Source organism: Aspergillus sydowii (assembly GCF_001890705.1).
Source record: "Aspergillus sydowii CBS 593.65 unplaced genomic scaffold ASPSYscaffold_4, whole genome shotgun sequence".
NCBI lineage: Eukaryota > Fungi > Ascomycota > Eurotiomycetes > Eurotiales > Aspergillaceae > Aspergillus > Aspergillus sydowii.
Window position 1 is genome coordinate 1812361 of NW_024467862.1, and position 27986 is coordinate 1840346.

A 27986-nucleotide genomic window follows, 5' to 3' on the forward strand; every position below is an offset into this window, starting at 1 on the left:
GTCTTGATCACGATTGAGCCGTTATGTCTGGTGATGAAGAACCCCCTCCAGAAGTCCATCATTATGAGGACCGTGGTCAGGTGCCCTGGGACATTCAGAAGTATGCTTCCCTGATGGCTTATCGCGGAGCGCCCAACTAACTATTTTTTTCTTACAGTTACTGGTCCCAGCGTTACGACCTATTCTCCAAATACGATGATGGTGTTTGGCTGACCGATGATGCGTGGTTCGGCGTTACTCCAGAGCCGGTGGCTACGTATGTGAATCCCCGCGAGATGCCCATTGCTAAAAGGACGATTCTAACCTCTGTTACCTACGCACAGAAAGATTGCCGATCAAATAGCAAGTTCTGCACCCACGGATCGAAAGGTCCTAGTGGATGCTTTCGCTGGTGCTGGGGGAAATACCATAGCGTTCGCGCGGTCCGGGCATTGGAAACGAGTCTATGCCATTGAGAAAGACCCCGCGGTGTTGCGATGCGCCCAACACAATGCGGAGGTCTACGGTGTCGCGGATAAAATTACCTGGTTTCAAGGTGACTGCTTTGAGATCATCAAGTCGCAATTGAAGGACTTGGCACCATATAGCGTGCTCTTTGCGAGCCCGCCTTGGGGAGGTATGTCCCTTTGTGCATTAACCTCTCCCGTGACCTATTATCTGACTGTGAATTTCTTTAATGACTCATTGTCTCACCTTTAGGCCCTGGATATCGATCAGCTTCCGTATTCGATCTTCGGACAATGGAGCCATATTCCCTGAAAACACTCTATACGGAATTCTCTCTTTTTACACCCTATGTGATACTTTACCTGCCACGAACGTCGGATTTGAATCAGCTGGCTGGGATGGTCAAAGATAATTCGCCTGCTCCTGTAATGCACTATTGTATGAGGGGGGCAAGCAAAGCGTTGTGTATTTTCTATGGAGGCTTTCAACTTTTCTAATGATTCCACACTTGATATCTTAATTCGGTTAACTGTAACTTTTTACTTGCAACCTTTTTCAGATCTAAATTTAAAGGGAAATCCCTATTGAATAACTGAAAACACTGGTATTGCGGTACAAGTTCCATTGTCCATCCATCCCAAAAAGCTGATTGCCTTATTTGGACTAGTGCCCCGGCCTATCTTCACGTGTTCCGCTCATTCATTTGCATCTCTCTCCTCACAGACTCCTACTTATTGTGAAGGTCTTTCTCCTCTCTTTGCTGACAGTACCCCGACCATTTACTCTCACTGTCTCTTCAACTCTTTCTGATAACAGAGCGATGGTGCTGTATCTCCATTTCTAACCGTTCGAGCTTGGGCCGCGTATGCTGGATCTGTACGCCAGATCTCTCTGTTAATACCGATTCGATCCCTCCAGTTGGCCACCGTCTAGTGTTGCCGCTTGTGTTTACCTGGCGCAGGCACCATACCTCGCATCTCAGCTCGTCACATTTAGCGAATATTCAATATGCCACACGCAACGGCGTCCCCGGGCGGCGCCGAAGCCGAAGATGCCGACTTCGACAATGTTATGCGACAGATGAACGGGCCCATGGCAGAGGGCGGCATGTCCTTTGATTTCCTATCTCGAGAACTGGAACCCGGCGAAAAAGCGGATGACGCGATAGATTACGAAGATTTTGATGATGACGAACTTCCGGAGGAAGAGGAACATGAGACGCGTGCGACGGAAGACGGTCTTGATATCCCACAAACGTCGGACGATGCCCTCTTCGGTGGCGGAGGAGACGGTTTATTTGAAACAGCAGAAAAGCACGATCAGGCCCAACCCGATGAACTGGATGATTTGTTTGGGGAAGCCCCTGCATCACCACCCCAGGATCAAGTGGATGAGACCAGAGATTTGTTTTTCGAGGAGGATGAACGTCCCGCGGTACCTGAGGCGGTAGATGGCATGCAACTGGGCGATGACCAGGAATCGTTACCAGATGATGGCGCATTACCATCCATTACCGACGATATGGATCCCGCCTCCCTACGCGCATGGAAGTTACAACAGGCTCTTTTTGCGATGTCGAATGTCGGCGGCCCTGACAACCCTCCGGCCCCCCCTGAAAATGTTGAGGAACTACTCCATTCACTATTTCCTATGTTCGAGCGAAACACCCTACCGCGCTTCCTCGAGTTGATCCCCCATAAGAAGGCATATTTTCTTGGCAAGCAGCCCTTGAAGCCCCCCAAGTCTGTTTTACCGGGAAAGGTAAATATTGAACTGGCACAGGACCAGGAGAAAATATTCAGGTCCGGAGGGCAAGCCTACAAACGCTCGTTGGAGGCTGAACATCATGGTATCGTTCCGGTGGCTGAGGCGTCGCAAGAAGAGGAAGAAAAAGAGGAGGTACGAGATGACTTCGAATTCGATTATGAATCTGACGAACCCCTACCTGGTGGTGTGACGGCAGATGATCTTCGTGTCGTCTGCGCTGACTGGGATATCAATGATGACATCTCAATTATGGATGTCGACGAGCCTACAGTTGAGAATGACGAGGATGATTGGCTTTTTGAAACAACCCGGCCAGCGAAGAAACGTAAACTTGGACGTGATCCAATGGAAATTGTTTCTTTGTCACATATCGACATGCCTCTCCTTGATGACCCAGAGCAAGCTAGCGCCCGAGTTGCGCAAAAGGTCACCTTGGATCTAAACGACCCACATATACTGCTTGATGAGCGTGGGCCCGATACTGTTGCCTCGAAACCTAGAGCGTCTGGCGCTCGTGGTAGAGACGATATGGATATTAATATCACTCGTCGTCTCACCTCAAGATACAATATTTCCAATGACCAGGCCTATGACATGCTGAAGCAGAATCATCAGAACAAGGTCCGCAGTACTTTGGGTAACGTCACGCTAGAACACAGTATGCCAGCATTACGCTTGCAGTGGCCCTATTACAAGACTGAGCTGGCCAAGGCCGAGGCGAGATCTTTCCATCGTCCGGCGTTGTCTTTCCGACCTGGCCAAACATGCTGGTTCAAGAATCCAGCTTATATCAAACGCAAGCATCAAAAGGGCAAAGATATCCGACAGCTTTACGACTCAACTAGAGCGCTTTCTATGGCAGACAATTCCCACGTCCTCTTAGTCGAGTATTCTGAGGAAGTACCGCTGGCTTTGTCCAACTTTGGAATGTCAAATCGCATTATCAACTACTACAGGAGGAAAAGCATCGAAGATCCTACCCGCCCGAAAGCTGAGATTGGAGAAACAGCGGTGCTTCTGCCTCAGGACAAGAGTCCCTTCTCTATATTTGGACATGTTGATCCTGGAGAGATCGCGCCCGCTATCTCGAATTCCATGTATCGTGCCCCACTCTTTCCACATCAAGCGAAATCTACAGATTTTCTTATTGTCCGCAGTAGCACTGGCTCTGGTGGCAGTGACTACTATCTGCGCAATATTGACAATATGTTTGTTGCGGGTCAACAGTTTCCGTCCGTCGATATTCCTGGCCCGCACTCCCGGAAGGTCACCACGGTTGCGAAGAACCGGATGAAGATGCTTGTCTACCGTCTGTTGAAGAAGAGTCCTGACCTTCGGCTGTCCATTAGCGACGTTACCGCGCATATACCTGGTACGAGTGACATGCAGAATCGTCAAAAGGTCAAAGATTTTCTTCAGCACGATAAAGACACGAAGTATTGGGTGCCCTTAGAGCCGGTGCCAGAGCAGGATACTATTCGATCATGGGTGCAACCCGAAGATGTGTGTCTGCTTGAGGCCATGCAAGTGGGCCAACAGCACTTGCACGATACTGGGTACGGCAATGATGCGGAGACGGGAGGTGACGAGGACAACGACGAAGAGTCAGAGAGTTTCGAGCAGCAGATGGCGCCATGGAAAGCTAGTCGCAATTTCTTGTTAGCATCACAAGGCAAGGCTATGCTTACACTACATGGCGACGGCGATCCGACTGGGCGTGGAGAAGGCTTCAGTTTCATCAAAACGTCAATGAAAGGAGGATTCAAAGCTATTGGTGAGAGTGTGGAAGATAAACTGGACGCGCAACGCTTGAAGGAACTTGGTGGCCACAGTTACAACGTTGCTCGACAACAGAAGTCCTATGAAACGTCCATTCGGCGAATTTGGGACGCCCAGAAAGCGAGCCTGTCCTCCACCATCGAACATTCAGACTATGATGACATGTCCGATGAGGAGGAAGATGATTTCAACAAGCCCACCCCGAGATCAGAGGCTCAAACTCCTGCCCCTGCTCGCCGTGATGATGAGACGACCAGTCAGTTCAGTAAAATGAGCCGCCTGAGTCTGTCAGATCAAAAGGGTAAAGTTCTGCGCATCGTTCGCCAGGTTAAGGATAAGGATGGGGTTCATCAGAAAGAGACCGTGGTTTCGGATCCTCGAGTGATTCGCCACTATCTGCAACATCGCCATCGGGTTGAGTCGCTGACCACGAAGTATGTTATTGCCGCCTGTGGCCAAGGAACACTTTGCTAACGACCATTAGACTTGATTCTCTCAAGCCAACTGGTGACCCTGAAGTGGATGCCCGTAACAAGAAACTGTATGCTTATTACACTCCAAACTTTCCTAAACCCTTAGCGCACCGGATGGCCCCTAACGATAAGCAGGCTCGAGCAAGAACTAAGTCGACTCAATCGCAACAAAGAGCGCCGGTTCGCCCGCGAAAAGCAGAAAGGTGTTCTCCGCACAGCGGACTCCCCTGCGGACGGCGGCCCGGGATCTTCAAAGTCTGCTGGCACGCAGCGCAAGTGTGCTAATTGCGGCCAAGTCGGTCACATCAAGACAAATAAAAAGTGCGTATACAACCGCCGCACCTTCTCCACTTCGGCGGACTATGGACCCTCTGCTTCCCTTGACATCACCGAGTCATTTTTTTGCAACTGGCTCACTTGACACCTCCACATCCTCATTTCTTCCGCTTCCCCACGCCACTGAACCAGCCTTCCACCGTACTACTCCATTCCATACAAGCCAGATCTACCCACGATTTGGACCATTTCCCTTACGTTGGACCCATGTGTCACCAAATCTCTACTTGTTCCTCCGAAGCTAACCACTTGAATCACTTCGTACAACAGGCTTTGTCCCCTCCTGAACGGAACGATGAAACCCGAAGACCGTGTCAGCGATTCAGCGTTCGCTATGGGAGCCCCTCCCGCTATCTAGAAAAAGGGAAGCACTATTTGCTATTTTCGCGTTCTGTGTACAACTATGATACCCCGCCGTGGTTGGAGTGGTCGTGTTTACGGTTACGGATTGCCTGTTCTGCCTCTGCTCAACTGCAAAACTTGAAAATTCTATATATCTGAATTCCAGCCCTACCCAAGGACGAGAATGAAGTCGTTAAACTGGAACTTGATAATTATGCACTTAAGCAAATGTAAATGCAATTTTAGGTCTAAGTTCTTTTGTTAAGTTCTACTCGTGTAAGGATTTTCTCCGAATAAGGATAGTTAGTATACAGTGCCGTTGCGGCTATCATGGTCAGACGCTCGCTCCGTTTGGAGTCCCGCGAAGTAAAATCGATCTCCAAATACAACCATCCTCTGGAGATTTCGCACAGTGACGTACTTAGACACACATTAGCCATACAATTCCGATAGCTGGCCCCTTGAGATAAAGGGCCGACCCCTCTCTGGGGTAAGGGCCATAAGCACTCCTTTCGGGCGGCGGTACGTGTATCCAAGAAATGCTTCTTTCTTGCGCATTTCAAGCGCCGTCTTGCGAAGCTGTCTATCTCGTAGAATTTTGTCTCGAGGCCGTTTCGGTTCCTTTATTTTCTTCTTTCCCACCGCAGGAGGATTCGCTGCATCCTCACAGCCTTTTCCGTCTTTGCCCGAGGCCGGGTTCATATCTTTCTTTGAAAATTGTCCAGGCTTGCCATTTCCATCATGATGGACCTTGACGTCCTCGCTCATATCAGTTTCGGAGTCAGTGGATTCATCGTCGTGATCCGTGGGATATTCGCCATCTTCGAAGTACCGTGTATCTTCCCATCCCCTGACCTTCGGGACAAACGGCGGAGCCATGCGGTGGATCTCATCCCAATTAATTCCATGGAAAAATGGATGGGACTTAATATCGGATGCATCATTGGGATAAACGCAATGACCTTGGTAGTTTTGGTTGGACCCATCGGGCTTATAGAAGAAACATTTTGATGCTCGGGATGTGAGGACATCGTTTGTTTTATACTTGCTAGAAGACAAGCGAAATTCCTTCTCCTGAAGAAGCGAGTTTATAACGTCTATTGCCTCCGCCGATACGAGCTTGTCAGTGGGTCGGTGCACAGGAAAATATAACGTTTGCAGATGATGCTTTCCCCTTTTATATCAGCCGTTGGTAAGGTGCAGCAAAGGATAGAATGTTAACTCACATGGATTTTCATCTTCGTCCTATGGCGATCTTCAGAGGCAAATGGGGTGAAGCCATACAAGCACTTTTGAAGTCAGTTGGACGGCTGGGCATGCAAGTGGAATAACTGAAGGGTTGGTGAAATATGGCCTTACTTCATACAAAATGATTCCAGCACTCCACCAATCACATCGACCGTCGTAGGGCTGGCCTCGAATGACCTCTGGCGCCATGTACTGACTTGTGCCAACAATGCTCCTCGCCATCCGACGCTTCTGATTCTTATCGCGCCACCCTAGCAAACCGTTGGTAGGAGGGTGTATCCAATCATCCTCAAAACTCCGGTCTTCGCGATCCGTACCTAGAGGTTTCTTTGATACTTCATGCGATGCCTTCTGATCTTCCGCATCCCCGCCCACTTGAATTCCCAGTCTTTTTAGTAAAGAGTGTCGTTGATAAGTAAAATACCACTGGTCGTGAGCCCAGTGTCCATCAAAGGCAAGGCCAAAATCGGAGATCTTCAGATGACCCGAGGCTGAAATGAGAAAGTTGTCAGGTTTCACATCGCGATGGATCCAATGAAGTCGATGTGCTTCTTCTATGCACAGGATCATCTCTGCCACATACCACCGAGCAATGTCTTCGGCTAGGATGCTGTGGCGCATCAATAGGCCGAGAAAGTCACCCCCTACCATATAGTCCATCACCAAGTACAAATAACTATTATCTTGAAAGCTTGCAATCAATGGAACAATCCAGCGAGATTTAGCAGACGCCACTAAGAAATCTCTCTCTGCGCGTAGGTGTCCTTCCTGGCTGTTTCGAATCATCACCGACTTTCTAATGACTTTCATAGCAAAGAAGTCTTTTTTTACCCCAGTCATCGGTTGACGATGATTGGTATTGTAGTTATGTCGGCCAGGATGGGCCTTCTCTGAAGACTGTTTTTGACGACCTTTCGGTTCTTCAGTGGACGGCAGGCTCGTAATGCCGTCTGCACCCTTTTCCCTTACTAGGCGAACAACACCAAAGCTTCCCCTTCCCAGGACTTTGATAACTTCAAACCCGGCAAGGGACGGGGTTTGGTCTCGGGAACCTTTGCAAGACGAGCGGCTCTTTAAAACCCTGCACTGACGAAGATACTCCCGCTCCTGGGAAACCCATTGCCTTTTAACCTTTATCCTCTCTTCGGGACTCAAGGGTAGGGACGCGATGTACTGATCGAGTTCCAACTGACGTTGAGTTCGCGTGTCCACTCCGGAATATAGCGAGTGAAAATAAGTTTCAAAGAATATCTTTGCATTAGCCGCGGCCTCGGCCGTCAGAATGGAAGGCGATACAACTGGTGATTCCCTGACCGGACTGAGAGGACTTTCCTTTAAGTTGGGATGGGATGCATGATGTCTAAAGTTTCTAGCCTGGTCGCTACTAGTGTCCCTTGATCGCCCTGAGCCTCCGCGAGAAACTGAAGTCGGATCTGTGGACAAACTGTCGGCGGGAGACTCTTTACTACTAGGTGTCGTCGAACCGGAACTTTCGTTTGGATTGACATTGGACGGCATGCTTACCGACGTCTGAAAGGGGAGGGCCTGCACACTCGGGCGTCGATTGAGATGCGAACGATGAATGACAGTAGGACTACCGAATGTCGTGGATAATTTGAGTGAAACGATTCTGGCAAGCTCAACAGGGGTTGACTGGCTTCGCTTCAAGTCAATGACTATGGGGGACATAATAATTTCATCCGTTGCCTGCTGGTCGTCACGCTTCTGTATTCGAGCAGCGTTCCCTGGTGATGCTGGGCGATTTGGTATAGCTACATTCGAGGCATCGGGGTGATTACTGTGGGAATCGAAGATATCCTGATGTCGAATGTCTTCATTTTCTGAAGAACCACTTCCTGTGTCGGTAGAGTTTTGTGGATTGGCAACTGGAAAAGGTCAATGTATTAGGAGAAGGCACAAACATTTTGCACTTCATAAGCTTGCCTGGAGCGGGATTTCGAAGACCTAGAAGCGAGAGTAGACGGGAGCTTCGCCGTTGGATGCGGACTCTTATCCCGTCTTTGCCAGGCGGCCGACTTCCAGTAGCAGCAGCATCCAATCCCAGCCCCTCAGACAAAGCCGAACCAGTCGTTGATTGTCCAAAAACACCGTGGTTCAAGAAATTCGAACTACTGGGTTTTAGCGGGCGCCGTCCGTTTCTTTCCTGGTCCACGGACATGGCGTGAAAGACGTCGAAGACGCCAGGGTGTCCCAGTGCCCTATGTAAAGAACGATTAGTGATATAATCATAGAATATTGCAACTGATGCGTCAAACGCCTGGCGGCGGCAGACTTGACCGGATATGAAGAGGGCTATTGAACGGGGATTGCGATTGAGAAAATCCTTTGAGTGAGTGCAAAGTAGAAACTGCGATGCGACCCGGGGCAATCACCACCTTCCAACTACTACGCAGACATTATTATTATTATTGTTGTTGTTTTTTGTTTTTTCTTCTTAGGAACCTGGTGAGTAGATATCGAAATAATGACTATGATTGCATGACACCTATAACACCATTTTTGAGAGAGGCGAAAACAAAACGGAAGCTAAGACAAAAAAAAGAGACATGGCCGTATAAACGCGTACGCTTACACCAACTCTTAGAATGCGCCGGCCTAAATTCCGAGACACTCAATCAAATGATGACTCTCATTTATTTGATCTCCAAAAGTTTGACATCGAAGATCAACTTTGAGTTACCTGGGATGCCAGGAAGGCTCTTCTTGCCGTAAGCGAGGTGAGGAGGAATTGTGATGCGGCGCTCGCCGCCAACTGACATGCCAGCAACACCAATATCCCAGCCTTTGATGACTTCACCTTTGCCGAGCTTGAACGAGAAAGGCTTGCCTTTCTTGTTGGCTGCATTATACAAACGTTAACAGATACTCAATCAATCAAACAACAGTAGGTTAGGGGTACTTACAGTCAAAGACCTTGCCATTCTCGAGCTTACCGATGTAGCGCATGGCAACGGTGTTTCCAGAAGCAGCAGCAGATCCCTTCCCGAGCTTCTTATCATCGAGAGTTACTCCCTTGACCTCCTTGACACCCAAGGTGCCGGTGGTCTTTTCAGCAGGCTTCTTATCCTTGGAGGGCGTAGGACCCTGCTCAAGGTTCTTGGCGAATTGGACCTTCTTGGTCTCCTTGGGCTCGGACTTTTCTTCAACGGCCGAGGCCTCGCCGTTGTTCTTCTTGAGCTTCTTCTGCTGCTTCTTGCTCTCGCCGTTGGTATCAGATTTTCCCTTGTTGTCCTTAGCGATCAAGTCCTCCAGGGAAGCTTCCTCTGCAGCACGCTTCTTCTTGCCCTTGGCGTCGACTAGCTTGGGTGCCTCTTCTTCGTCGCTATCGACCTCGGTAATCCTGGGGTTCTCCAGATCATCAAGATCATCGCTCTCATCATCCTCACCCATCATAAGCTCATCCATATCGAGCTCGTCCTCATCGGGGGAGAGATCATAGTCATCCTCGTCGTCCTCATCCTCATCATCGGAGTGTGAGTGGGGCTCATCAAGAGGCATAACATAGTTTCCGGTGAGATAGATGGTGTGGGTTCCAGTGACCTTGAAGAATACGCGCTCACCTTCAGCGACGGTAATGTCGAGGGGTTGCTGGTAGTTCTGCGAATATACTGTTAACATGGTCTTGTGTACTGGGGAAGCAAAAATGACATACTCTCTCGGGGTCAAGGGTGCAGACGACCATCTCATCAAGTTCCAAGCCTTCATCAGATTCGCTGTCCTCATCGTCGTCATCCGTGGCAGGAGCCTTGCCCTTGACGAGCTTTGAAATGGCAGCCTTAAGGTCAAACTCTTCATCGTCATCAGACTCATCATCCTCATCCATAGCCTCCTCTAATTCCTTCCTATAGGCAGCCTCCTTAAGCTTGCGGGCCTTTTCCTTGTCGCTGGGGCCTCCGTTGAGCTCCTCCTCGTCGTCGGAGTCTTCTTCATCTTCATCTTCGTAGTCATCTTCAGAGTCTTCATCAAGATCCAAGCCAGGAGGAGGACGGATGATCTTGAGAGTCGCTCTAGGACGGCGACTGTTGTCGTCGTCGAACTCGGGGGTCTCATCGGGATCAATGGCGGCCATGCTCACCCGAAACTGTACCACTGTCAACTTGGTTCATTTTCTATGCATTGGGACAATTAGACGTACCATGGCGGCGGCATCTGGAACCGCGGGGATCAAAGCACCATCAGCGGGCACCCTGAGGGCATATACTGCGACAGGCTGAACTCCAGACATATTGGATGCGCTCAAAAATTATAGAAAGATACAACACAATTGGTAGCACAAATGCTCTATATTAGCGAAGGAACGTTGGTCTAGACGCGGAGAAAGAGAGTTTAATTCAACTAGAAGGGGCGTCCTCAAGTTCAGGCAAGCACAACCATAAATCTTAACGGCCGAAATAGAAGAGAGAGATGGGCGGACGAAGAAAAGAGAAGAGGAAGACAAGAGAAACAAATCCGCATGCGCAACTTTTTTCGGCGGCTCCATTTTTCTCCATTTTTCTTTAGTTTTTTTTCGCCGTTTGAACCTTCCATCCAATGATATGTGGTCATTTTAGTTACCGCCTTTCCCCACCGCCCGTGACCGCCTTCGCACCGGACAACCACGTCACATGATCTCGCACCGTCCTCGCGTCTCTTGCTTGAAAGCCGAGGCGACATCGATATGAAGAGAGATATTCTCGATATATCGCCACGCGAGTATCGGCTGCTTCTTCTGAGCTATATATATCATGAACAACGCTACCTAGCCCACCATGGGCTCTCGCTTAGATGCAAGCTCTAGCGCAGTGCGCAAACGGATCCAAAACCGTATGTATACTTCCCACGCCACCATCACTGATTAAAAATGACTTGCCAACACTTTTTGGCAACCAGATAACTTCGACGATGAAGAAGGAGAAGAGTATGGCGCCTCTACATTTGGCGGATTTAGTGATTATATGCGCCGCAAAAAGGCCAAGCTCCAAAACCTCGACAACGATATCCGATCGTCTGCTGCCGCGGACAACTGCCCCCAGATCTTCCGGTCCGTTGTCGCATGCGTGAACGGCTATACTCAACCATCACTTCAAGATCTCCACAAGCTCATTGTACGTCATGGCGGTGGCTTCCTCCAATACCTCGATGGCAAGACCTCCGCCACCCATATCATCGCGAGCTCGCTCACACCGAAGAAGAGAGAAGAGTTTCGGCGGTACCGCGTTGTCAAGCCGGCATGGATTGTTGATAGCATCAACGCTGGCCGTTTACTGCCTTGGGATTTATACAGGGTCGTGGATGAAGGGGAAGCACAAAAGGTTCTCAACTTTGATAGCGGCCGGATGGTTAGTCAAACGAACACCCCGAGGCGTTCTACTTACAAGGAGGAGAGCGGATCGGGATGGTATTCTGGGCAGCTTGCACCGACCATTTCAGCAACTGGGGATAATATCTTGGCTAATAACGACTTGAACGGCACGTCACAATCAGATTACGGTGATTTCCCGAGCTTTACCTCCCTAGGTGAAACTGCCAAGGACCCTACCCCCGGCGAGCAATCGAGGCCAGACGTACCAGACTATGATTTGGCAGAGGCACCTGTTACACCTAATGCCCTCGTGGAAGACGCTACCACGAAAGATACATTAGCGAAAGTAGACATGATCTCGTCGCCAAAACCTGATGTCATACTTTCAAAGGCAGAAATGACCTCGGAGGAATACAATGCCCGACTCCTATCAGATCCACGTATGAGAAATTCCAGCGTGGTAAATCCGGAGTTCCTTCAGCAATACTATAAAGAATCTAGATTACATCATCTCTCAACGTGGAAGGCCGAGTTGAAAGCACAGCTTCAATCACAGGCGCAAGAGAAGTCACGCTCCCAACGTGCGCGGAGAAAGATTGTTCCAGGTGCCAGACGATATATCATGCATGTCGATTTCGACTGCTTTTTCGCGGCCGTTTCCACCTTAAAACACCCAGATCTGGAAGGGAAACCTGTAGCGATTGCTCACGGAACTGGAACCGGGTCTGAAATAGCTAGTTGCAATTACACCGCTCGCGCTTCTGGCGTTAAGAACGGAATGTGGATGAAAGGTGCTTTACAAGCATGTCCGGATTTACGCGTTTTGCCTTATGATTTCCCAGCATACGAAGATGCAAGTCGAAAGTTCTACCGATCCATTCTTGCCATTGACGGATTAGTGCAGAGCGTGAGTATTGATGAAGCGCTTGTGGACATCAGCACCTTGTGCCTCCAGGCTGGTGGGTCAGAGGGCAAGGGTATATCTGAGGGGTCCATATACAGGGAGCAAGCGAAAGCGGATGAAATCGCAGAGCGACTGCGAGCCTCAGTGAAAAGCGAAACGGGCTGTGCTGTGTCTGTTGGTGTAGGGGGCAATATCCTACAAGCGAAGGTTGCGTTGCGAAAAGCAAAACCGGCCGGCCAGTTCCAACTGAAACCTGACTACGTTCTGGACTTTATCGGCGAACTACCGGTACAAAACCTTCCCGGTGTGGGCTACAGCATGGGCACAAAACTGGAGGACCTTGGTGTGAAAATCGTCAAGGATATCAGAGACCTCTCCCGGGAAAAGCTTTCGTCTGCCTTGGGACCTAAGACAGGAGTGAAACTCTGGGATTACGCACGTGGCATTGATCGGACCGAAGTTGGCAACGAGGTGGCGAGAAAGTCGGTGTCTGCTGAGGTTAACTGGGGTATCCGTTTTGTTACCCAAGATCAAGCAGAGGACTTCATGCGGTCTCTCTGCGAGGAACTGCACAGAAGGCTTGTTGAGAACTTAGTGAAAGGCAATCAACTTACGCTTAAAGTCATGAGAAGGTCTCTCGACGCCCCTTTAGAACCTGTGAAGCACCTTGGTCATGGGAAATGCGACGTGCTCAATAAAAGTGTCATTCTTGGGGTCGCATCCAACGCAACAGATGTGCTGGGGAAAGAAGCAGTTGCCATGCTCCGAAGCCTTGGGGTTTCTCCTGGTGATCTGAGAGGCCTGGGAGTGCAAATGACAAGGCTTGAACCTCTCAAATCAACGTCCGACAAGCCGGACGGCAGCCAGCAGCAACTGACATTTAAAACGTCCCCTGCACGGAAACGCATGCAACCTGAGGAGGATCCAGACTTGCTAGATAGCCCTCGCAAGGGCGAGGCAGAGTCTATACGGCATGGCCCATTATTGAATGACGCCACACAAAAGCCTCTGAATATCTCCGGAACACAGTTCATTATGCCATCGCAGCCAGACCCCGCAGTGGTAGCTGAACTCCCGGGTGACATTCGGTCTAAGCTCATTGCACAAGATAAGCCGCGGACTGAGTCTCGCAGCGGCTCTCCCGTCGCGTCAGCTCCTCGTTCACAGCTAGTCTCCGCCCTTCCTCCCCAATCCCAACTAGACCCTGAAACTCTTGCGGCCTTACCGGAAGACGTTCTGGCGGAGGTAATGGGATACTACAATCAACCATTTGCCAACAGCACCCAGTCGGCACCAGCAGCGCAACCGCAGCCACCATCAAGACCCTCCTCATCAACGCGAACCCTCAAAGTTCGCAAACCCACATCACCACCTAAGAAACGCCGTGGCCGCCCACCCCTCAAACCACCCGCTTCCTCAGGCCTAACCCAGTCCAAATTTGTCTTCCCCAAACCCCAAACCCCTGCCAGCAATACAGCCTCGCCAGAGCCAGAAAACCACCCCACAATATCCGCCGAGTTTCTCGCTGCCCTTCCAGAAGACATTCGCCGCGAAGTCCTCGAGGAGGAAAAGCGTACCCGACTACTTAATCAACGCGCCGCAAACACAGCACAGAACAAACAAGCTACCGCACCAACCCAAGCTCAAGAAACCCATATCCGTCTGCGTCCCCTCCCTCCACGACCAACATTCACATCCAAGCAACTCTCTGACCCGTCCGACCTCCGTGACGAAGCCACCGCCTGGCACTCGGCTTTTGCAACGGATGGGCCATTCCAGGAGGATGTTACTGCGTTAGCGGAGTACCTGAAACGAGTTGTTGTTGATGAGCGGGATGTCGATAAAGCTGTTTCGTTGGTGAAGTGGCTTTTGTGGCTAGTTGAGGATGAAAAGGCTTGTGATGGTGCAAGTCCGGGGGCAGGTTCAAGCGCAGGCACTCAGACTCAAGGCGTCGTGTCATGGGATGAGGCATTACTGTGCTTAAAAGAGGCGATCCAGGAAGGGCTGCAGGAGCGCGAGATGCCTGCTGTCGATTTTGATTGACTTTTCGGCCTTCATCCTTTGTTGTATTTGAAATATATTTTTAACGATGATACGAATTTTTCGATCTTGGTTTAATGTGTAGATATCATATATATATATAATTTCGAAATAACGGTTTTGTATATTCATGTTCGTAAAATGCATATAACGCCTCAATTATATATATATATAGGATTTACAACTAGAAAAACGGGACTTGCCATCTCATGAATTTATTTCCCCCACCCCTCCGGGCCCCTGAAATACTTGATCATCTTTCCCACCATCTCCAAATCCAAGTTCTTCGCCTCAGTAACAAACGTCCCGGAAGCCCCGGCCGTCTTCTCAGTTGCCCAGCCGATTGGGCTCTTGGGGATATCATTGTCGTACTTCGACGCGAAGAAGTCAACCAACTTAATGGGTGGATTAGCAACAGGATCCGGGTTCGACTCTCTCAATCGCTTTATCCAGGCGCGCTGCCCAATTTCCTCGAATTCTAAACCAGAGGCACGGAGGTACGGAAGGAGTTCCCTTGCCCAGTGGAAGGGGTTGGAGTTAATGATGTTGAAAATTGGCTGGGCATCCGTGGCGCTTGCATCATACTTGAAAGTATCTGCTGCAGAAAGTGAGATATCTGCGATAATCCCCGCCACCACATTGACAGGAAGCCAGCGGTGGTACTCGTCTAGTTTCGGGAGAGCCCCGATGGTAGTGGCAGCTTGGATCATGAGCGGGATGGCTTCGGTTGTGTTCCAGATACCGTGGTCTGTGTCGCCGATGACCTGACCGATTCGAAGGACACGGGATTGAATGCCCGTTTGCTGCGCGGCTTTGATGCAGAGGTGCTCGGCGACGAGTTTAGATTGGGCGTAGCCCATGGGCTGGACGTATTCGAGTTTCGAAGGCAGGGCTTCGGGAACTAAGGATTCGGCGGTGCGTGCGACGGCGCTGATAGATGAGCAGAAGTTTAGTGTAGCTGGTGTTGGCCTTTGAGCTTTGAGGCATAGGTTTGCAAGGTTCTTCAGGCCGGCTATGTTGTCTTTTTCGAAGCTGCTCAGGTGGAGGTTGAAGTTGACGGACCAGGCGCAGTGAATGACATCTGTAAGCTCTGATGTAAGAGTGTTATATGTATTGGAATCGAGTCCCAATTCAGGCTCTGAAAGATCTGATGGGAGAGCAACCAGCTTCTTCTTAGCCGAAGTAGCCAGTGTATCATAAACCCTCCTGGCGCGCAATGAACTAAGCAGACGACTGTAGGCATCAATTGGAGACCCTGCACGGACAAAGCAGTAAACTTTTTGAACGCCTGGAAGTCCTATTAATTTGGCGACAACATGAGCGCCTAGAGATCCTGTAGCTCCAGTAACAACCTAGAAGCTTGTTAGCATCTGAAGAGCCGTATCTTTGGTAGGAAGACCCGCTAACGTACAATGTATCTCCCACTCAGCCCATTCGGACGGGGAGAATGTTTCTCAAAATCGCCATACTTTGAGATCAAAGCCTCCATCTGCTCCTCAACGGATACTTCAGCCTGTGACGTACCAGAGCTGAGTGAATGTAAGTAACGAGCCAGAGACCCAATCGACGGATGTTCAAACGCCACATTTAGCCCTAACTTATGGCCCTTTGTATCGATCGACTTAGCAAGTAATGATCGTAACTGAGTCGCTTGTAAGGAATCCATTCCGAGAGCGAAGAAATCAGCATCGTCAGTGAAATCACTGGAATCTCTGGCTGGCACAATGGCGGGAAGCTCCTTTCGAAGGAACGCCTTCAGCTCCTCTTCTGATAGGAGGAGAGTCCCCGTCATCGCATCTTCAGCTTCGTAACAGGCCTCGATCAAATCGCTGAAATCGCGATAGAAAGCCTGGCGGATGACAGTACCCTTGTCGGTGCGAGCATAAGAGGTATCGGCAGGGAGGACTCGGACCATGCTTTTGGATAACTGGCCGTATGCTGGCAACGACTTGTGCGCTTCTTCGACGGCAGGCCAGATGGCACGAATGACCTGATCATCACTTATTGATGTCGCATCTGGGCCACGGATAACTGCCAACCCAATGCTCGATTTGGCTACACCGAAAACGAGAGCGTCTGCAACGACGCTGAGTTGTCTGACTCGTCCCTCCAAATCAAGCGGAATTACTTTCTCACCATTGACAAGAGTTATCGTGTCGTCTAGTCGTGAGTAGTACTTGTAGGCTTCCATCTCCGGGTGTTTCAAGAACAAGTCTTTGGTGGCGTAGGCACCATCTGGTCGGTTCGTCATGACCTTTGAGGGCCAGCCATCAAGAACAACAGACTCATAGACTCCTGGAAACCGCTCTTCCATTCTGAGAAACTTTTTGACAGTTTCGGATGGCCGCAGCCAATCCCATTTTTTATCCTCTCGGGGCCGCAAAGATGTCATCAGCTGGCCCGTTTCAGTCCTGCAACAGTTAGTTAAAATACAATCTAAAGTATTTGGCGGAAAACACATACGATCCATAATGGCTGATGAGATAAACCCCATTTTCGACTAATAAATTCCCTAGCGAGTCCGGACAAGACGATCCACCGAACATAACGGCTTTGAGATTCGCAAGGGCTGCAATTCCTTCCTTTGATTCGGCAAGCAGCTTGAGTGCATAAGGGACGCCATAGAAAATCTCGAAATCGTGTGACTGCATGATTTTGACCAAGTATTGGCTGGTAAGAGGTAGCTCAGGGTTGTACAGGTGAAGAGTCTTGCACGAGTAGATCGTCCGGAACGTACAACAGATGCCATGGCTGTGATATAAGGGCAGGGTGATGAAACCCCGCATGTTCATATTCCCGGCATAGTTCTTGATGGCTGCTCGATGTGTTTGGAAAATAGGCTTAGGAAGGCCCGTTGATCCGCTTGAGTGGATGATCCATGCTACATGTGTTTTTTCGACCTCGGGGTCCAGATGAGCGAGCAGGTCCGTGTCAATGGGATTATCTGAGACTGGATAATCGTAGTTTTCTTCGCCCGGTATTTCGTGGATTTGTAGGCCAGAAACTCGCTCCTGGACCTTGCTTGCCGTATCCTTCAAAGACCTGTGCACGAAGATATGCTGTGCATTGGTCCTTTCAACCAAAGACACATGTGCCTCGACCGATATCCTGGTGGAGAGGAACAAGCCGGTATGACCAAGTTTGGTTAGGGCAAGGAGTAAAACGAGATAATTCAGGTCGGAAGGTCCTAACAGTCCGACAACTGTAGGAATCTCAGAAGAGGCCTTTCGAGGTGGAATCACATCTGCTAGTATCTTCGCAACGCGGAAGGCGTAGACATCGAGTTGGTGTAGTGGAAATTTCGAGTATTCAATGCCAGTGCGTGGATAGTAAACTGCAGGCTGTGACGAACCTAGCGACGCACGGTGGCGGACGAGTGCATCGACCGTCAGAGGCTCAGGCTGTGTTACTGGTAATTCCTCTTTGTCGTGCGGGAGTTTATCGATGTGGGTTGTTGGTGCGTGGGGGAGGAGTGTAGACAACATCTTGATACTGGGCAGATGTTCCCGAGACCTAAACCGGCAGCACCATGGAAATCCTGCAGGGACCAGCGCATTTAAATAATGGTAAGACGGAATCGGAAACCCGTTGTCGGATGGACCCGTCCGTCGATGCTGATGTTGGCCTGTGATGCTGGTTGTATCCCAACTCGGAAAAGCATCACGTCTTCGGAGAAATATCCGAGGCCAGCAGCGACACGGTCTAAACGGCAATGTCCAGGGTGATGCAGGAGTTGCAGGATGAGGCACCTATACAATGGCACGAGACAAATAGGCCGCGTTTGGCTGTGATGGAGTCTTGAGGTCGAATACGGAGTGAAGCTTAGAAAAGGATCTACACAGATATGATCCCTGCAACGCTCAGCGCGCACTCTATTTGCAGGTTCGAAGGGCCCAGATAAATGAAATGGTAATGTATTATCCTGAGGGTATCGAAACAGCTGTCTAGAATTGCAAATGTTTGGATATCATGATGTAGCTCAAAAAGAAAACTGGGACGGATCATTAGGTAGATTAGAGAATGCCTGCGGATGATCAGTATAAAGAGAGCCCAAGCGCGTACATAAGAAAGAGAAAGGGCAATACTAACCCAAGTGTCCAACTGGGTCCACCAAAGCGACCCATCAAGGTTATCCAGGAACCCAACGTCACCCATATCGAACGGCTCATCTACAAAAGTCGATGGCTGGAAATTCCCGTCATACCCGAACGAGTTTGCATTGAAGGAAACATCATTGTGTGTATCAGCTGAACTTACGAGCCCCTGGTCGACGATCGACTCTCGATCTTGAGCTGTGGCATCGCGAGTATGCTCAGGAACATTCCCAAGGGCTCCTTCGCTGGACTGGCAGCCAAGTTGCTTGTGCACCTCTAATCTCGTTTCTTCAAGGATGATGCCGTACCGGCGACTAGGGCAATTCTTCCGCGTGGCTTCCGCCAAATGTTGTTGGCATTGTTCTGCAAGGCTGAAAAGAGACCTTACGCGGTTCTTATCCATCTCAGCAGATTCCAAAGTCGACGACAGTCGGTGCTGCTGGATTGTGTGAATATAGACCACCACAATCGCACAGAAGCACACGTGGTGGGTGAACCAAAACGACTGAATTAGGGTGCCTTGCTTGGCTATGCTGTCCACCAAGTTCATGACATGCTCGGCGGCCTCGAGACATTTACTTACATGGGCTGTCACCGTCGGATGAGGAGCTGCTGGCCGACGACTGAGATCGGTGAAATCATTCAATAGGAAAGACCTAGTTGCGTGGATCATAGCATGGCAGTAGGCGAGCTGAAGGACTTGGCTTTGCCTGCATAAGGGCGGGATGAGACTGGTTGGGCGGACACTGTTAAACAATGGCGGCGTCGTTTCTTTCCATTTTTCAAGTTCCGATGTAATCCGTACAGCGGCTTCGAGAGGTGACTGACGGAAAATAGGATTGACCGTGTAAAACTCACGCGAGATCTCGCCCAGTATGCGCCCGAGTCTATGTTGTTAGCAGTGCCTATTAAGGATGAACTGTACGATGGCATCAAACCTAAAGTGTAGGACAGATGCGATCATCATCGAATCTGCCGTGCCTAAACGCAGAGCCGGATCATCTTGTAAGATATCCTCATCGTTCACCTCATCGGGAAGTTCCTGATCAATATCTACATCGTGCAATAACCGAGGCCGCCCAAATATAACATTGAGATATTTGTCTAGCGTATAGGCGCTCCACAAGATTCGCTTGCGGAGCTCTCTCTCTAAATATGAGATCCCCTTCTTGGACAGTTTAGGTGCACATCGTCGATGCAAGCCAATGGCCGTGACCAACTGTACGGCAGTCCCAAATGTATACCAGCATTCGTTGGCCCGTGAAGAAGAAAGAAGGTAAAGACACTGACCCAGTCGTGCTTGAACGGTCTCGAGACGCGGAGGACCGAGCTCCATTGTGAGCATCTGTTTCGATGCGGCATACCACCTCTCACTGCAAAGGAATGGATGAGTATACAAGAATGACTGATGAAAATTGTATGCGTACCTTTCACTCGAAGACTCTGCCTGATCCCCCTGAGTTTGTTCTTCATGCAAGGTACTTACAGCAAAAATCATAAGAATTATGGAGGTTCGAGCAACCAAAGGCCCAGTAGGCAAGTTCGACGAGGATATATTATGGGTGTAAACCTGTCTAAGCCATTCTTCGACGCTTCCTCGATGAAGGAAGCGATAGGTGACCATCGCATAATCAAAGTACCTGCCCACCAGCTCTAGAGCTTTGTCAAATGCAGGAAGAGTGAAGCCTGCATTGCGATAGTCTGTATATGGCTTATCACCGAACATGAACACCGAAGTATTCTTAGGGCACCATTCGCTCTGCAGCTCATCGGGAACAGCACTAGTCTCATCCTGGTGCAGACGCCGCCAGACGCGGTTCAAAAACGACACACCCGATGCTGGACCGAGATAGTTCCCCTCGAAATCAGTAGCTACCGGATCCGGAGAATTGCGCCGCGGCGATACCTCCACGGATGTCTGTGAGATTTGCGAGCGCGGAGTTCTAGTAGCTCCAGATGATTCCCTCGCCGGAGGCGATCTCCGGGAAATAGGACTTTGTGAGATGGAGACACGGGAAGCCGAGCGGTTTCTCGAATATCTAGCTGCGACCGATGGAGGCGCCGGGAGTGGCTGTGGAGGCAAACCTCGAGAATATGCGGCGTTATACTCGCAGGCGAGTGACAACCTTGTACATCTCCCGCATGGCAGAGTTCCGGTGCAGCGGGTTTTCTTTTCCTTGCAGCTATCGCAAGCTCTTGTGATCTTCTGACGCGGGGCATTGGCTTTATTCGCCGACGTTTCATCAGAGGCCTTCCTCTTCCGCCCTGCGCGAACAGGTTCGTTATCGCTATCAGGCGCAGACAAGAGCTCAACGCCTGTCTGCGCCACAAGGGTGCTAGACATGAGGGACACGCGGGGAAGCTTATTGCCGCCTGGGAGGGTCCTATTTCCGCGCGTCTCCACGGATATACCCCGTAAAGACAGATTCGACGTAAAACGAACTAGATGATAGACAAGACTGGAGGTAGGCGAAGAAGGCAGAGGAGAAAAATCCGAAGCTTCCAACGGATTTTGACTCACTCGCTAGTCCGGGGCCAGCGCCTTCTTGGGACGTGCGGGGTTGGAGAGCCGGGAATGGCATCGACTGAGACGGATCCACCACCAGCAAACACGAACAATGAGATTCGGACAGATAGGGCGCAATTGCGATGGACGCAACTGGAGTCTGGTGCAGGGTGAATATACCGGCGTTCTTCCGGCCATGTTCTGGAGCCTGACGATCCAAGCCACGAGTTCTCCGAGGGGTGTAAGGAAACGAAGACCGGGAAATTGATGACTCGGACCTTTTCCGAGCTATTCTTCGGATAAGGGCCAGAGCTGGAACCGTTAGATCGATAGACTTAACGAGTGATGCAAGGTTTGCAATATTATATCTAAGAGAAGGCAAGCCCCCCAATATCAGTAGTGCTATCTTTCATCTGCCATATCCCAAACCAAGCAGGAGTGCAATTATTCCCAATCCCACGTTTCAAGCTTGGAAAACAGTACAAAAGCCCGAGCTGAGGATTCCTGGAACTGATAAACCAAGACAGCTTTTTACTGGACGAGTGGAATAAGAATGCAGGCGAGCGGCCGAAGCAACGCAAAGTTGCGGAGACCACATAAGGCAAACAGAAACCAAACAGGTCGAGTCGAATTAAAATGGGTATGAGGATCGATTTTCCCTCGCCTTCTAGTTCTTTGGGTTCCTTCCCAATATCGTATGCTCATTATTTTTACCCTTTGATTTGCTACAGCCATATCGTCATTTCGCCATTTCAAGTTCACTAACTTAGGATGAGAGGCGATAGGCTTATTAATAGAAAGGAACATTGCGTGCGGAGCCGAAAACAGCAGTAATCTAAGAGGGTGGTTAAAGGGGTCGTGTCGCTGCCCAATCGTTAGAGATGCCCGCACGAAAACCACTGCCCCCACCATCCGGAAGAAACCACGAAAGTGAAGATAATCTTAATAGTTGTGGCTTGAGCTTTAGTGTGTACCCAGGAGGCAAACAATGGCTGACTTGTATATTTCGCAACGTGGAGAATGTCGCCGTCTCGCAGTATCACAGAACTCATGCCTTTGTGGGCCCATCAACAACCGGTGTACCGTCTTCGCCATTCGTAGAGTCAGATACCCGAGGCGTGTCGAGGCTGAATTGAGGGGCGAGGTGCGCAAACTGCGATAGAAAGTTTCCGATTTCCCTTTCCGTTGCGCCCCTCCGAATAACGGCGATGAGGTTATTGACATCCTCAAGTTGGCCAAATCGAATCGCATCGAGTAAGTAGCGGACGTATGAACGGTAGTACTCCAATTCCCCCAGAGTGATCTCATGGTCTTTCCGTGATTTTGCGAGGTTCTTTTGCGACATTTTAAGGTTTTCTTCTGTCTCTTTTGCCGCGACCTTTCGTCGTTTGTCGGCTAGCTCATCGATGATACATTCCCGGTTATGGAGTGCGCACTCAGCACAGGGAGGACCCGAATCATCGACAGTGCACTGCGAATAAAGAAAATAGCATGTTAGTAAACCCTAAAGTTATACACGCCTGTGGCCTGAGACTTCCTGCTGATGTGGGGGTGCGGGCGGCATAACGAGAGACTGAGGGAAGGGACATGGGTCTCAACGAGGTATAAGATTGAAGTACCTTTGTTCGACGCTGTTTACACTCACCACAAGCGGTAGAGGCTCTCTTTGTTCGAATTTCCTCGGGAGAGCGACTTGGAGCTGGGGGTTCAGTGTCAGGCCCCTTTGGCGCAATGGGAGGATATCTCGATGGATGATCGGCCATGGTCAACGGTACGGAAGAAAACACAGGAATAGTGGGCCAAATAGAAGCCAAAAATGAAGCAGCGAAAGAGAGGAGTTAAAGAGAAGTGAATAATGGAAATGAAATCAACAGTCCAGTGTTGACATCCCAGAAAACATACTCTCCAGAAGACAGCACATCTATCTGAAGACGGTCGAGATCAACATTCTCAGCCGGGCAAGATATTGAGGCGAAAAATAGACTAGTAAAAGGCCAGATGTTAAAGAGCGCTACTGCGCGTGATCGTCTCGTGCAAGGAGCTGGTAATAAGGGCGATGAAGCGAACGATAATGCGTGTGGAGGGGGCGGAGGGAGTGGGTATGAGAGGATCCGTGGCAGCGGACAGCGTTCCTTCCGCTTGAACGAGGCGGATCAAACTTGCGAGACGATCTCCAATATTATTGACAAGGGAAGCTGAGACAGCGATATTCAAAACTAGGACGCCACAAAAAGGAAAGAAGGGGGTGGGTGGGAAAAATAAAGCTTCAGGTTGTGAAAAAACTTGTCCCAGGCCCACACGTTCAACAGGATAAGGTATTCTTCCCGGATGTCCAGGCACAATTAAGCGCGCACCATGAAAGGGGCACCAGTGGCGTTGAAAGGGCTGTCCCCGAAGAAGAACTGACAGAACTGAGAAGTGGCGATTCTCAGCCGGACTATTGTCGGTGACCACGGTTGAGCGGCGTCGTGGGGATTCTGAGCAACGATGACAGTGCCGGTACAAGTGTCAGTGCCCAAACCACCTTACCAGGGCAGGTTGATCATCAATTTAAGAAGAGAATCTTCCCTCCCCACCAAAAAAGAAGCTGAGAGGACAGTGACCGGGCAAATATATGATGTTCGGATACACCCGATGTAAAGCACTCATTTCAGTGAATGACGAACATGCATGCCACCTACCACCAACCATGGCTGGCGAGCCGAGAGATAGTCCGCCTCCCAAACTATCAACAGCAGTGCACATTCTTGCCCATGTCACGCTCGGGTCAGTGCTTCGGCCGATGGCTGCAGGATTGCNTTTGGCGGTGGTCAATTCCTAAACCCAGAGGTTTCTTCCGGTTTGCTCAGGCTTCTTCTTGGGCAGCCGTGACACATGTTTTCTTTTCCCTTCATAAAACACCGTCTAAACAATCCCCATTACCCAGTGGGCACTTCACGGCCGTCGCACAGGCTAACGTTTGCATTCCGCACGGATTCTATGGGATGATTGGACCGGAAAATATACCCCGGGTAATCGACAGGCTCAGACTCGCTTTCAGGTGGCGGGACCGGTCACGCCAGTTCCGCTTGTTGTCCAGTGCCATCCTTCGTCTGCCAGTCCTTTCTCCGCTTGGCACAACGCAAAGCTCGAAAGGAGTAGGTATATGCAGTGCGCAGTATGATTCTTTGAATCTGACAAGTGACAACCGGTCGCCATCGAGAGGAATACATACGCACGTAAAGGGAGTGGCAATCACTGAAATCGCAATGTAATGGGCAACCGCACCCAGTCGTCGTTCTCAGTCACCAACGCAAGTCGGTATAGTGGGCATCTGGGGCTCTGGCCAGCCTTCCAGTATCTTCTTAAGCTGAGGGGCTGTGGTGGAGTTGGCAACTGAAGCGCGACCTGCTAGCGTGCGTTTTGCCCTTGGCTGCGACGCCAAGGTATAGATCACGTGAACAGTATTCTTCATAGAAAAAAGACACGGGAAGTGTCCCATAACTGCCGAACGGGACTGCGCATACTGGAGCACAGGAGACAGTGCTTCTCTCCAAGTCGTGTTGGAGGCTGCGGCGCTGTGCCCGACGGATCAGCAAATAGCCCGTGCACGAGCCACAAGGAACCGACGAGATATTGGAGTCTACACTAACTTACCACTGCGACCCAAAACTAGCCGGCGCTAAACTAGACCGAATTTTTGATTATAGGTTCGAGATCCAACATCGAATCTCGAAGAAGACAGTACGTACGTAGTAGGTAAGATTACCTGCCCGGCTGGGCTGGGAGGATCCATGGATGCAGTGTGGGAACCGTTAGAAGTCACCCAGTGTCCGGGGAACCATCCGCCAATCTCGAAGCAGGGCTTCTCGAGCACCGCCGGTGCAAGCCTGCACTGCAGAAGAAACGCCGTCGGCCGAGTTCCGTTCCAGCCTCCCAGGCTAATAGGCTGTAAGACTTCCGCGAATTCACTTCTGTATTTGTGTCACGGCGCAGCAAGGAGGCTTGAAGCGGGTCGCCGGATATGAGATCCTCATGATCTGATAGGTTGGAGACATATCCATGGGCATTACCTAACGGGTTGATTAACTTAATGGATGATTTGGGCACGAGATGTGACGGTCTTTGGTTGGGACGCTAGCTTCCTGTGTGTGCTAGTGCCCCGGGGCGCATAGAGTTTGGTTAAAACAAGGCAGAAAGGACACGAAAGATGGGAAGACTGCGCGGCATGCTGCTGGGAAAGGCAGCTTTTCGATGCGCGAAAAAGTCATATGTGGTCTGCATTATCGAAGAAAGGATGAAGGGCACGGCAGAAGAGTCTAAGACACTATCTGGAGATGAATGAGTATATAATATAAAAGAATAATACCTAATTACAACCTGGAAACCAAACCGAACCAATAGCCAAGGGATACTGACTAATAGAATCAGCAAAAGTGGGACGGACCATCGTGACGGCATGAGGAAAATGAAAGGAAGATCAAAGAAAAATACAGTCGTAAGAGTTGCCGATGACGATAATAGATGATCAGTATATGGGCCTGCCCTCATCCCACTTGCGCACCCCTTCTATGGGGCTCCTCTCTAGGGGTCCATCTGGCCCACGAGGGGAACGGGTGTCTGTGGCAGCTAGTGGAGAGAAATGTACTTTGTCCGTCGCAGCGGACGGGCTGCTCCCCTCAATCTGTCTTCCAACGCCGCCAATGCCTCCAACCCATTCCCAAACCCGCGCAACATCTCCACCACGGCCTTCGCGGACGGCGGCTCGAATGTTGGCGTTGTCCTCGACTACATTGCGGACGCGCTTCCAGATCTCCTCACGACGGTTGCCTCTCAATTCTGAGCGGAGCACGTCGTCGCGGAGTTGGCCAATCGGGATATAAGGTTCATGAGCCTGACCGCGTGCATGCAAAGCCGCCTGCGTTGCGAGGCGGTCAAGGGTCGTAGCCACCAATTCGGGTACGCGAGCGAGGTCAGAACGACGGGCAAGCACTCGAGAACGTGTGTAGGCCGCTGCAGCGAAGAAGATTATTAAAACTGAAAGAGGGAGTCGATACGCGAGGATAGAGAGCCTGATGTTGCGGCGTAAGGCGCAGGCGAGGGGGAGGCGGGCGACGGATGAAGATGAGAGGGTAATGACAGACGATGATCTGTAATGGTGTTGTCGACTCTGTTAGTTCCAATATACACGTCAGAAATATAATCCTTGTATAGTGGCCAGAACCAGGTTCGGTAGGGGCGCAAACTAAAATTCTTCAGAAAGAAATCGAACCAAGACAACTTACGGGTCTGTTTTGGCAACTACTTCCTCTTTCGCAATGATATCGCCCAGTGCTCCTTTCCACAGGTCATCGAATTCGGTATCACTCATCCCTTTCCGTCGTTTCCTCCCGACTTCCTCCTTAAGGTCACCCTCTGTAATATCAGGCCCGGCAGTCTCTTGACTGGCCTCGGTGAGCTCTCCGCACTCCCATTTTGCTCTCCGATCACGAAGCGCTTCCACAGCCTTGTCGGCGACGGCTTTCACGCGGCGTGCCTTCTCACTGTCAGGTTCGCAAGTCGGTGCAAAAGGAATAAGGCCTCTAATAGACAATGGATGGGGTGTTAGGATGAAATCATGTTCGCATCGAGCCTCGAAGTTCGGGTAGCAAAACGCATGGGATGGACACGGCTCGCATTGTGGTTCAAGTACATTCGCCCATTCCGGTACCTTGGTCTCAGCCAGCGACCATGTAGGCTTTCCGATACCGCAAAATCCAATTTCAATTTTCTCTTTACGCCACCAAGCGCCAAAACTTGAGAAAAGCGATAAGATGATTAACCAAGGGAACGCCCGGCTCACTGGGCCCGGCGGCTGTGGGCGTTTGCGAGGAGGCCTTGGAGGGTACATCAAATCGGCTTGCTCGCGTTCCAATGCTAATTGTTCTTCGGGGGTAAACTCTTCACCAGCGTCGCTGTCGAATTCGTTCGATTCGTACGCCTGAAGCGACTGGTCTGCGGCGTCCAAATCCTCCTCGTTCTTGATATAAGTCGGGGTTTCGGATTTCCGGGGAGGTGTGCTCTTGTACGGAGATTTCCCAGTAGAAAACCGCTCGCTGGTATGTCTCTTTCGTTCCGAACTTATTCCCCCAGATCTTCGCTGATCCCATGAAGCCGGTGAGCTTCCGCTCTGGAACGGATTATCGTCCGTAAAAACGCTTCGGTCACTGGGTTCATGTTTGATCTCCGACAAATGAGGTTCCGACTCGAGGGAACGGGCGATATCAGATTTGCGAGTTTTACCAACGGTAGACGCGCGGGGTGTAAGTGTAGCAGCAACAGGGGTCTCAAGGTATTCCTCAACTGGTTCAGGCTCGGGCTTCTGCGAGCGCCGTCCAGATGATCTAGTAGTTGTCCTTCTTGATGACGGAGTAGCGGTGACACTCGCATCCTCCGTATCAACTGTCGATGCGCGCGTGCTGGCTTTTGACCGACCTCTCCTCCCAGCAGTAGACGGTGTTCGTGCACCACGCTCACTGACTACCGATGTTTCGCGGCTCGGCATGTTTGTGATGCCTTCACTGGTCCTTCGTACTCGCTCGCGCTCCCGCAGAAGTTTCTTCGCCTGCGGTAGGACTTCATCCTCGAGGATGCGGATGAGCTGGGCCTTCTTGGCGGATGCGGGATATGTGACGTCGTGATTGACGAGAATCGACCGGAGGCGCGGCACAGTGAGGGAATTGAGGTCGAAGTCCGGGGACAAATAATCGTACTCGTCAGCCATTATGTG

The 27986-nt window shown here is 50.4% G+C and overlaps 8 protein-coding genes across 8 annotated transcripts; 3 read left to right on the plus strand and 5 right to left on the minus strand.

The window, feature by feature from the left end:
- Positions 1–23: 23 nt before the first annotated feature.
- ASPSYDRAFT_57495 (RNA methyltransferase) lies at positions 24–944 on the plus strand (the record flags this gene model as incomplete). The annotated part of the gene is made up of 4 exons (XM_040849378.1): positions 24–100; positions 158–256; positions 324–616; positions 700–944. 4 exons carry the CDS (start codon positions 24–26, stop codon positions 942–944), a joined length of 714 nt encoding a protein of 237 aa, XP_040703797.1.
- Positions 945–1455: 511 nt separating this feature from the next.
- Positions 1456–4887, plus strand: ASPSYDRAFT_150554 (DUF3591 domain-containing protein; the record flags this gene model as incomplete). Its single annotated transcript, XM_040842014.1, has 2 exons — positions 1456–4427; positions 4602–4887. 2 exons carry the CDS (start codon positions 1456–1458, stop codon positions 4885–4887), a joined length of 3258 nt encoding a protein of 1085 aa, XP_040703798.1.
- Positions 4888–5439: 552 nt separating this feature from the next.
- ASPSYDRAFT_916173 (serine/threonine-protein kinase) lies at positions 5440–8327 on the minus strand. The gene is made up of 3 exons (XM_040852517.1): positions 6504–8327; positions 6371–6433; positions 5440–6311 (listed from the first exon to the last, which is right to left on the minus strand). The coding sequence occupies exons 1-3, from the start codon at positions 8079–8081 to the stop codon at positions 5577–5579; spliced, it is 2376 nt and encodes a 791-aa protein (XP_040703799.1). The 5' UTR covers positions 8082–8327; the 3' UTR covers positions 5440–5576.
- Positions 8328–8798: 471 nt separating this feature from the next.
- On the minus strand, positions 8799–10884 carry ASPSYDRAFT_44397 (uncharacterized protein). Its single transcript, XM_040846845.1, has 4 exons — positions 10549–10884; positions 10066–10494; positions 9317–10010; positions 8799–9252 (listed from the first exon to the last, which is right to left on the minus strand). Exons 1-4 carry the CDS (start codon positions 10636–10638, stop codon positions 9047–9049), a joined length of 1419 nt encoding a protein of 472 aa, XP_040703800.1. The 5' UTR covers positions 10639–10884; the 3' UTR covers positions 8799–9046.
- Positions 10885–11161: 277 nt separating this feature from the next.
- ASPSYDRAFT_88882 (putative DNA damage repair protein Mus42) lies at positions 11162–14641 on the plus strand (the record flags this gene model as incomplete). The annotated part of the gene is made up of 2 exons (XM_040852076.1): positions 11162–11216; positions 11283–14641. The coding sequence occupies 2 exons, from the start codon at positions 11162–11164 to the stop codon at positions 14639–14641; spliced, it is 3414 nt and encodes a 1137-aa protein (XP_040703801.1).
- A 212-nt stretch (positions 14642–14853) lies between these two features.
- ASPSYDRAFT_57476 (putative NRPS-like enzyme) lies at positions 14854–21076 on the minus strand (the record flags this gene model as incomplete). The annotated part of the gene is made up of 8 exons (XM_040849375.1): positions 14854–15990; positions 16050–17049; positions 17102–18123; positions 18728–19168; positions 19217–19619; positions 19671–20105; positions 20160–20188; positions 20219–21076. The coding sequence occupies 8 exons, from the start codon at positions 21074–21076 to the stop codon at positions 14854–14856; spliced, it is 5325 nt and encodes a 1774-aa protein (XP_040703802.1).
- A 785-nt stretch (positions 21077–21861) lies between these two features.
- ASPSYDRAFT_916983 (Zn(II)2Cys6 transcription factor domain-containing protein) lies at positions 21862–23448 on the minus strand. Its single transcript, XM_040852533.1, has 2 exons — positions 22858–23448; positions 21862–22709 (listed from the first exon to the last, which is right to left on the minus strand). Exons 1-2 carry the CDS (start codon positions 22999–23001, stop codon positions 22287–22289), a joined length of 567 nt encoding a protein of 188 aa, XP_040703803.1. The 5' UTR covers positions 23002–23448; the 3' UTR covers positions 21862–22286.
- Positions 23449–25745: 2297 nt separating this feature from the next.
- ASPSYDRAFT_57477 (putative sister chromatid separation protein (Src1)) lies at positions 25746–27980 on the minus strand (the record flags this gene model as incomplete). The annotated part of the gene is made up of 2 exons (XM_040849377.1): positions 25746–26367; positions 26503–27980. 2 exons carry the CDS (start codon positions 27978–27980, stop codon positions 25746–25748), a joined length of 2100 nt encoding a protein of 699 aa, XP_040703804.1.
- Between the last annotated feature and the right edge of the window lie 6 nt (positions 27981–27986).

Coding starts and splice junctions, on each gene's coding strand:
- ASPSYDRAFT_916983 (XM_040852533.1), bottom strand. CDS start 23,001: ATGGCCGATCATCCATCGAGATATCCTCCCATTGCGCCAAAGGGGCCT. Junction 22,710..22,857: donor GTAAACAGCGTCGAACAAAG/GTACTTCAATCT, acceptor CTTTATTCGCAG/TGCACTGTCGATGATTCGGG.
- ASPSYDRAFT_44397 (XM_040846845.1), bottom strand. CDS start 10,638: ATGTCTGGAGTTCAGCCTGTCGCAGTATATGCCCTCAGGGTGCCCGCT. Junction 10,011..10,065: donor GCACCCTTGACCCCGAGAGA/GTATGTCATTTT, acceptor GTATATTCGCAG/AACTACCAGCAACCCCTCGA. Junction 9,253..9,316: donor GAATGGCAAGGTCTTTGACT/GTAAGTACCCCT, acceptor TGTATAATGCAG/CCAACAAGAAAGGCAAGCCT.
- ASPSYDRAFT_916173 (XM_040852517.1), bottom strand. CDS start 8,081: ATGTCCCCCATAGTCATTGACTTGAAGCGAAGCCAGTCAACCCCTGTT. Junction 6,434..6,503: donor CTGGAATCATTTTGTATGAA/GTAAGGCCATAT, acceptor TGACTTCAAAAG/TGCTTGTATGGCTTCACCCC. Junction 6,312..6,370: donor GGACGAAGATGAAAATCCAT/GTGAGTTAACAT, acceptor AAAAGGGGAAAG/CATCATCTGCAAACGTTATA.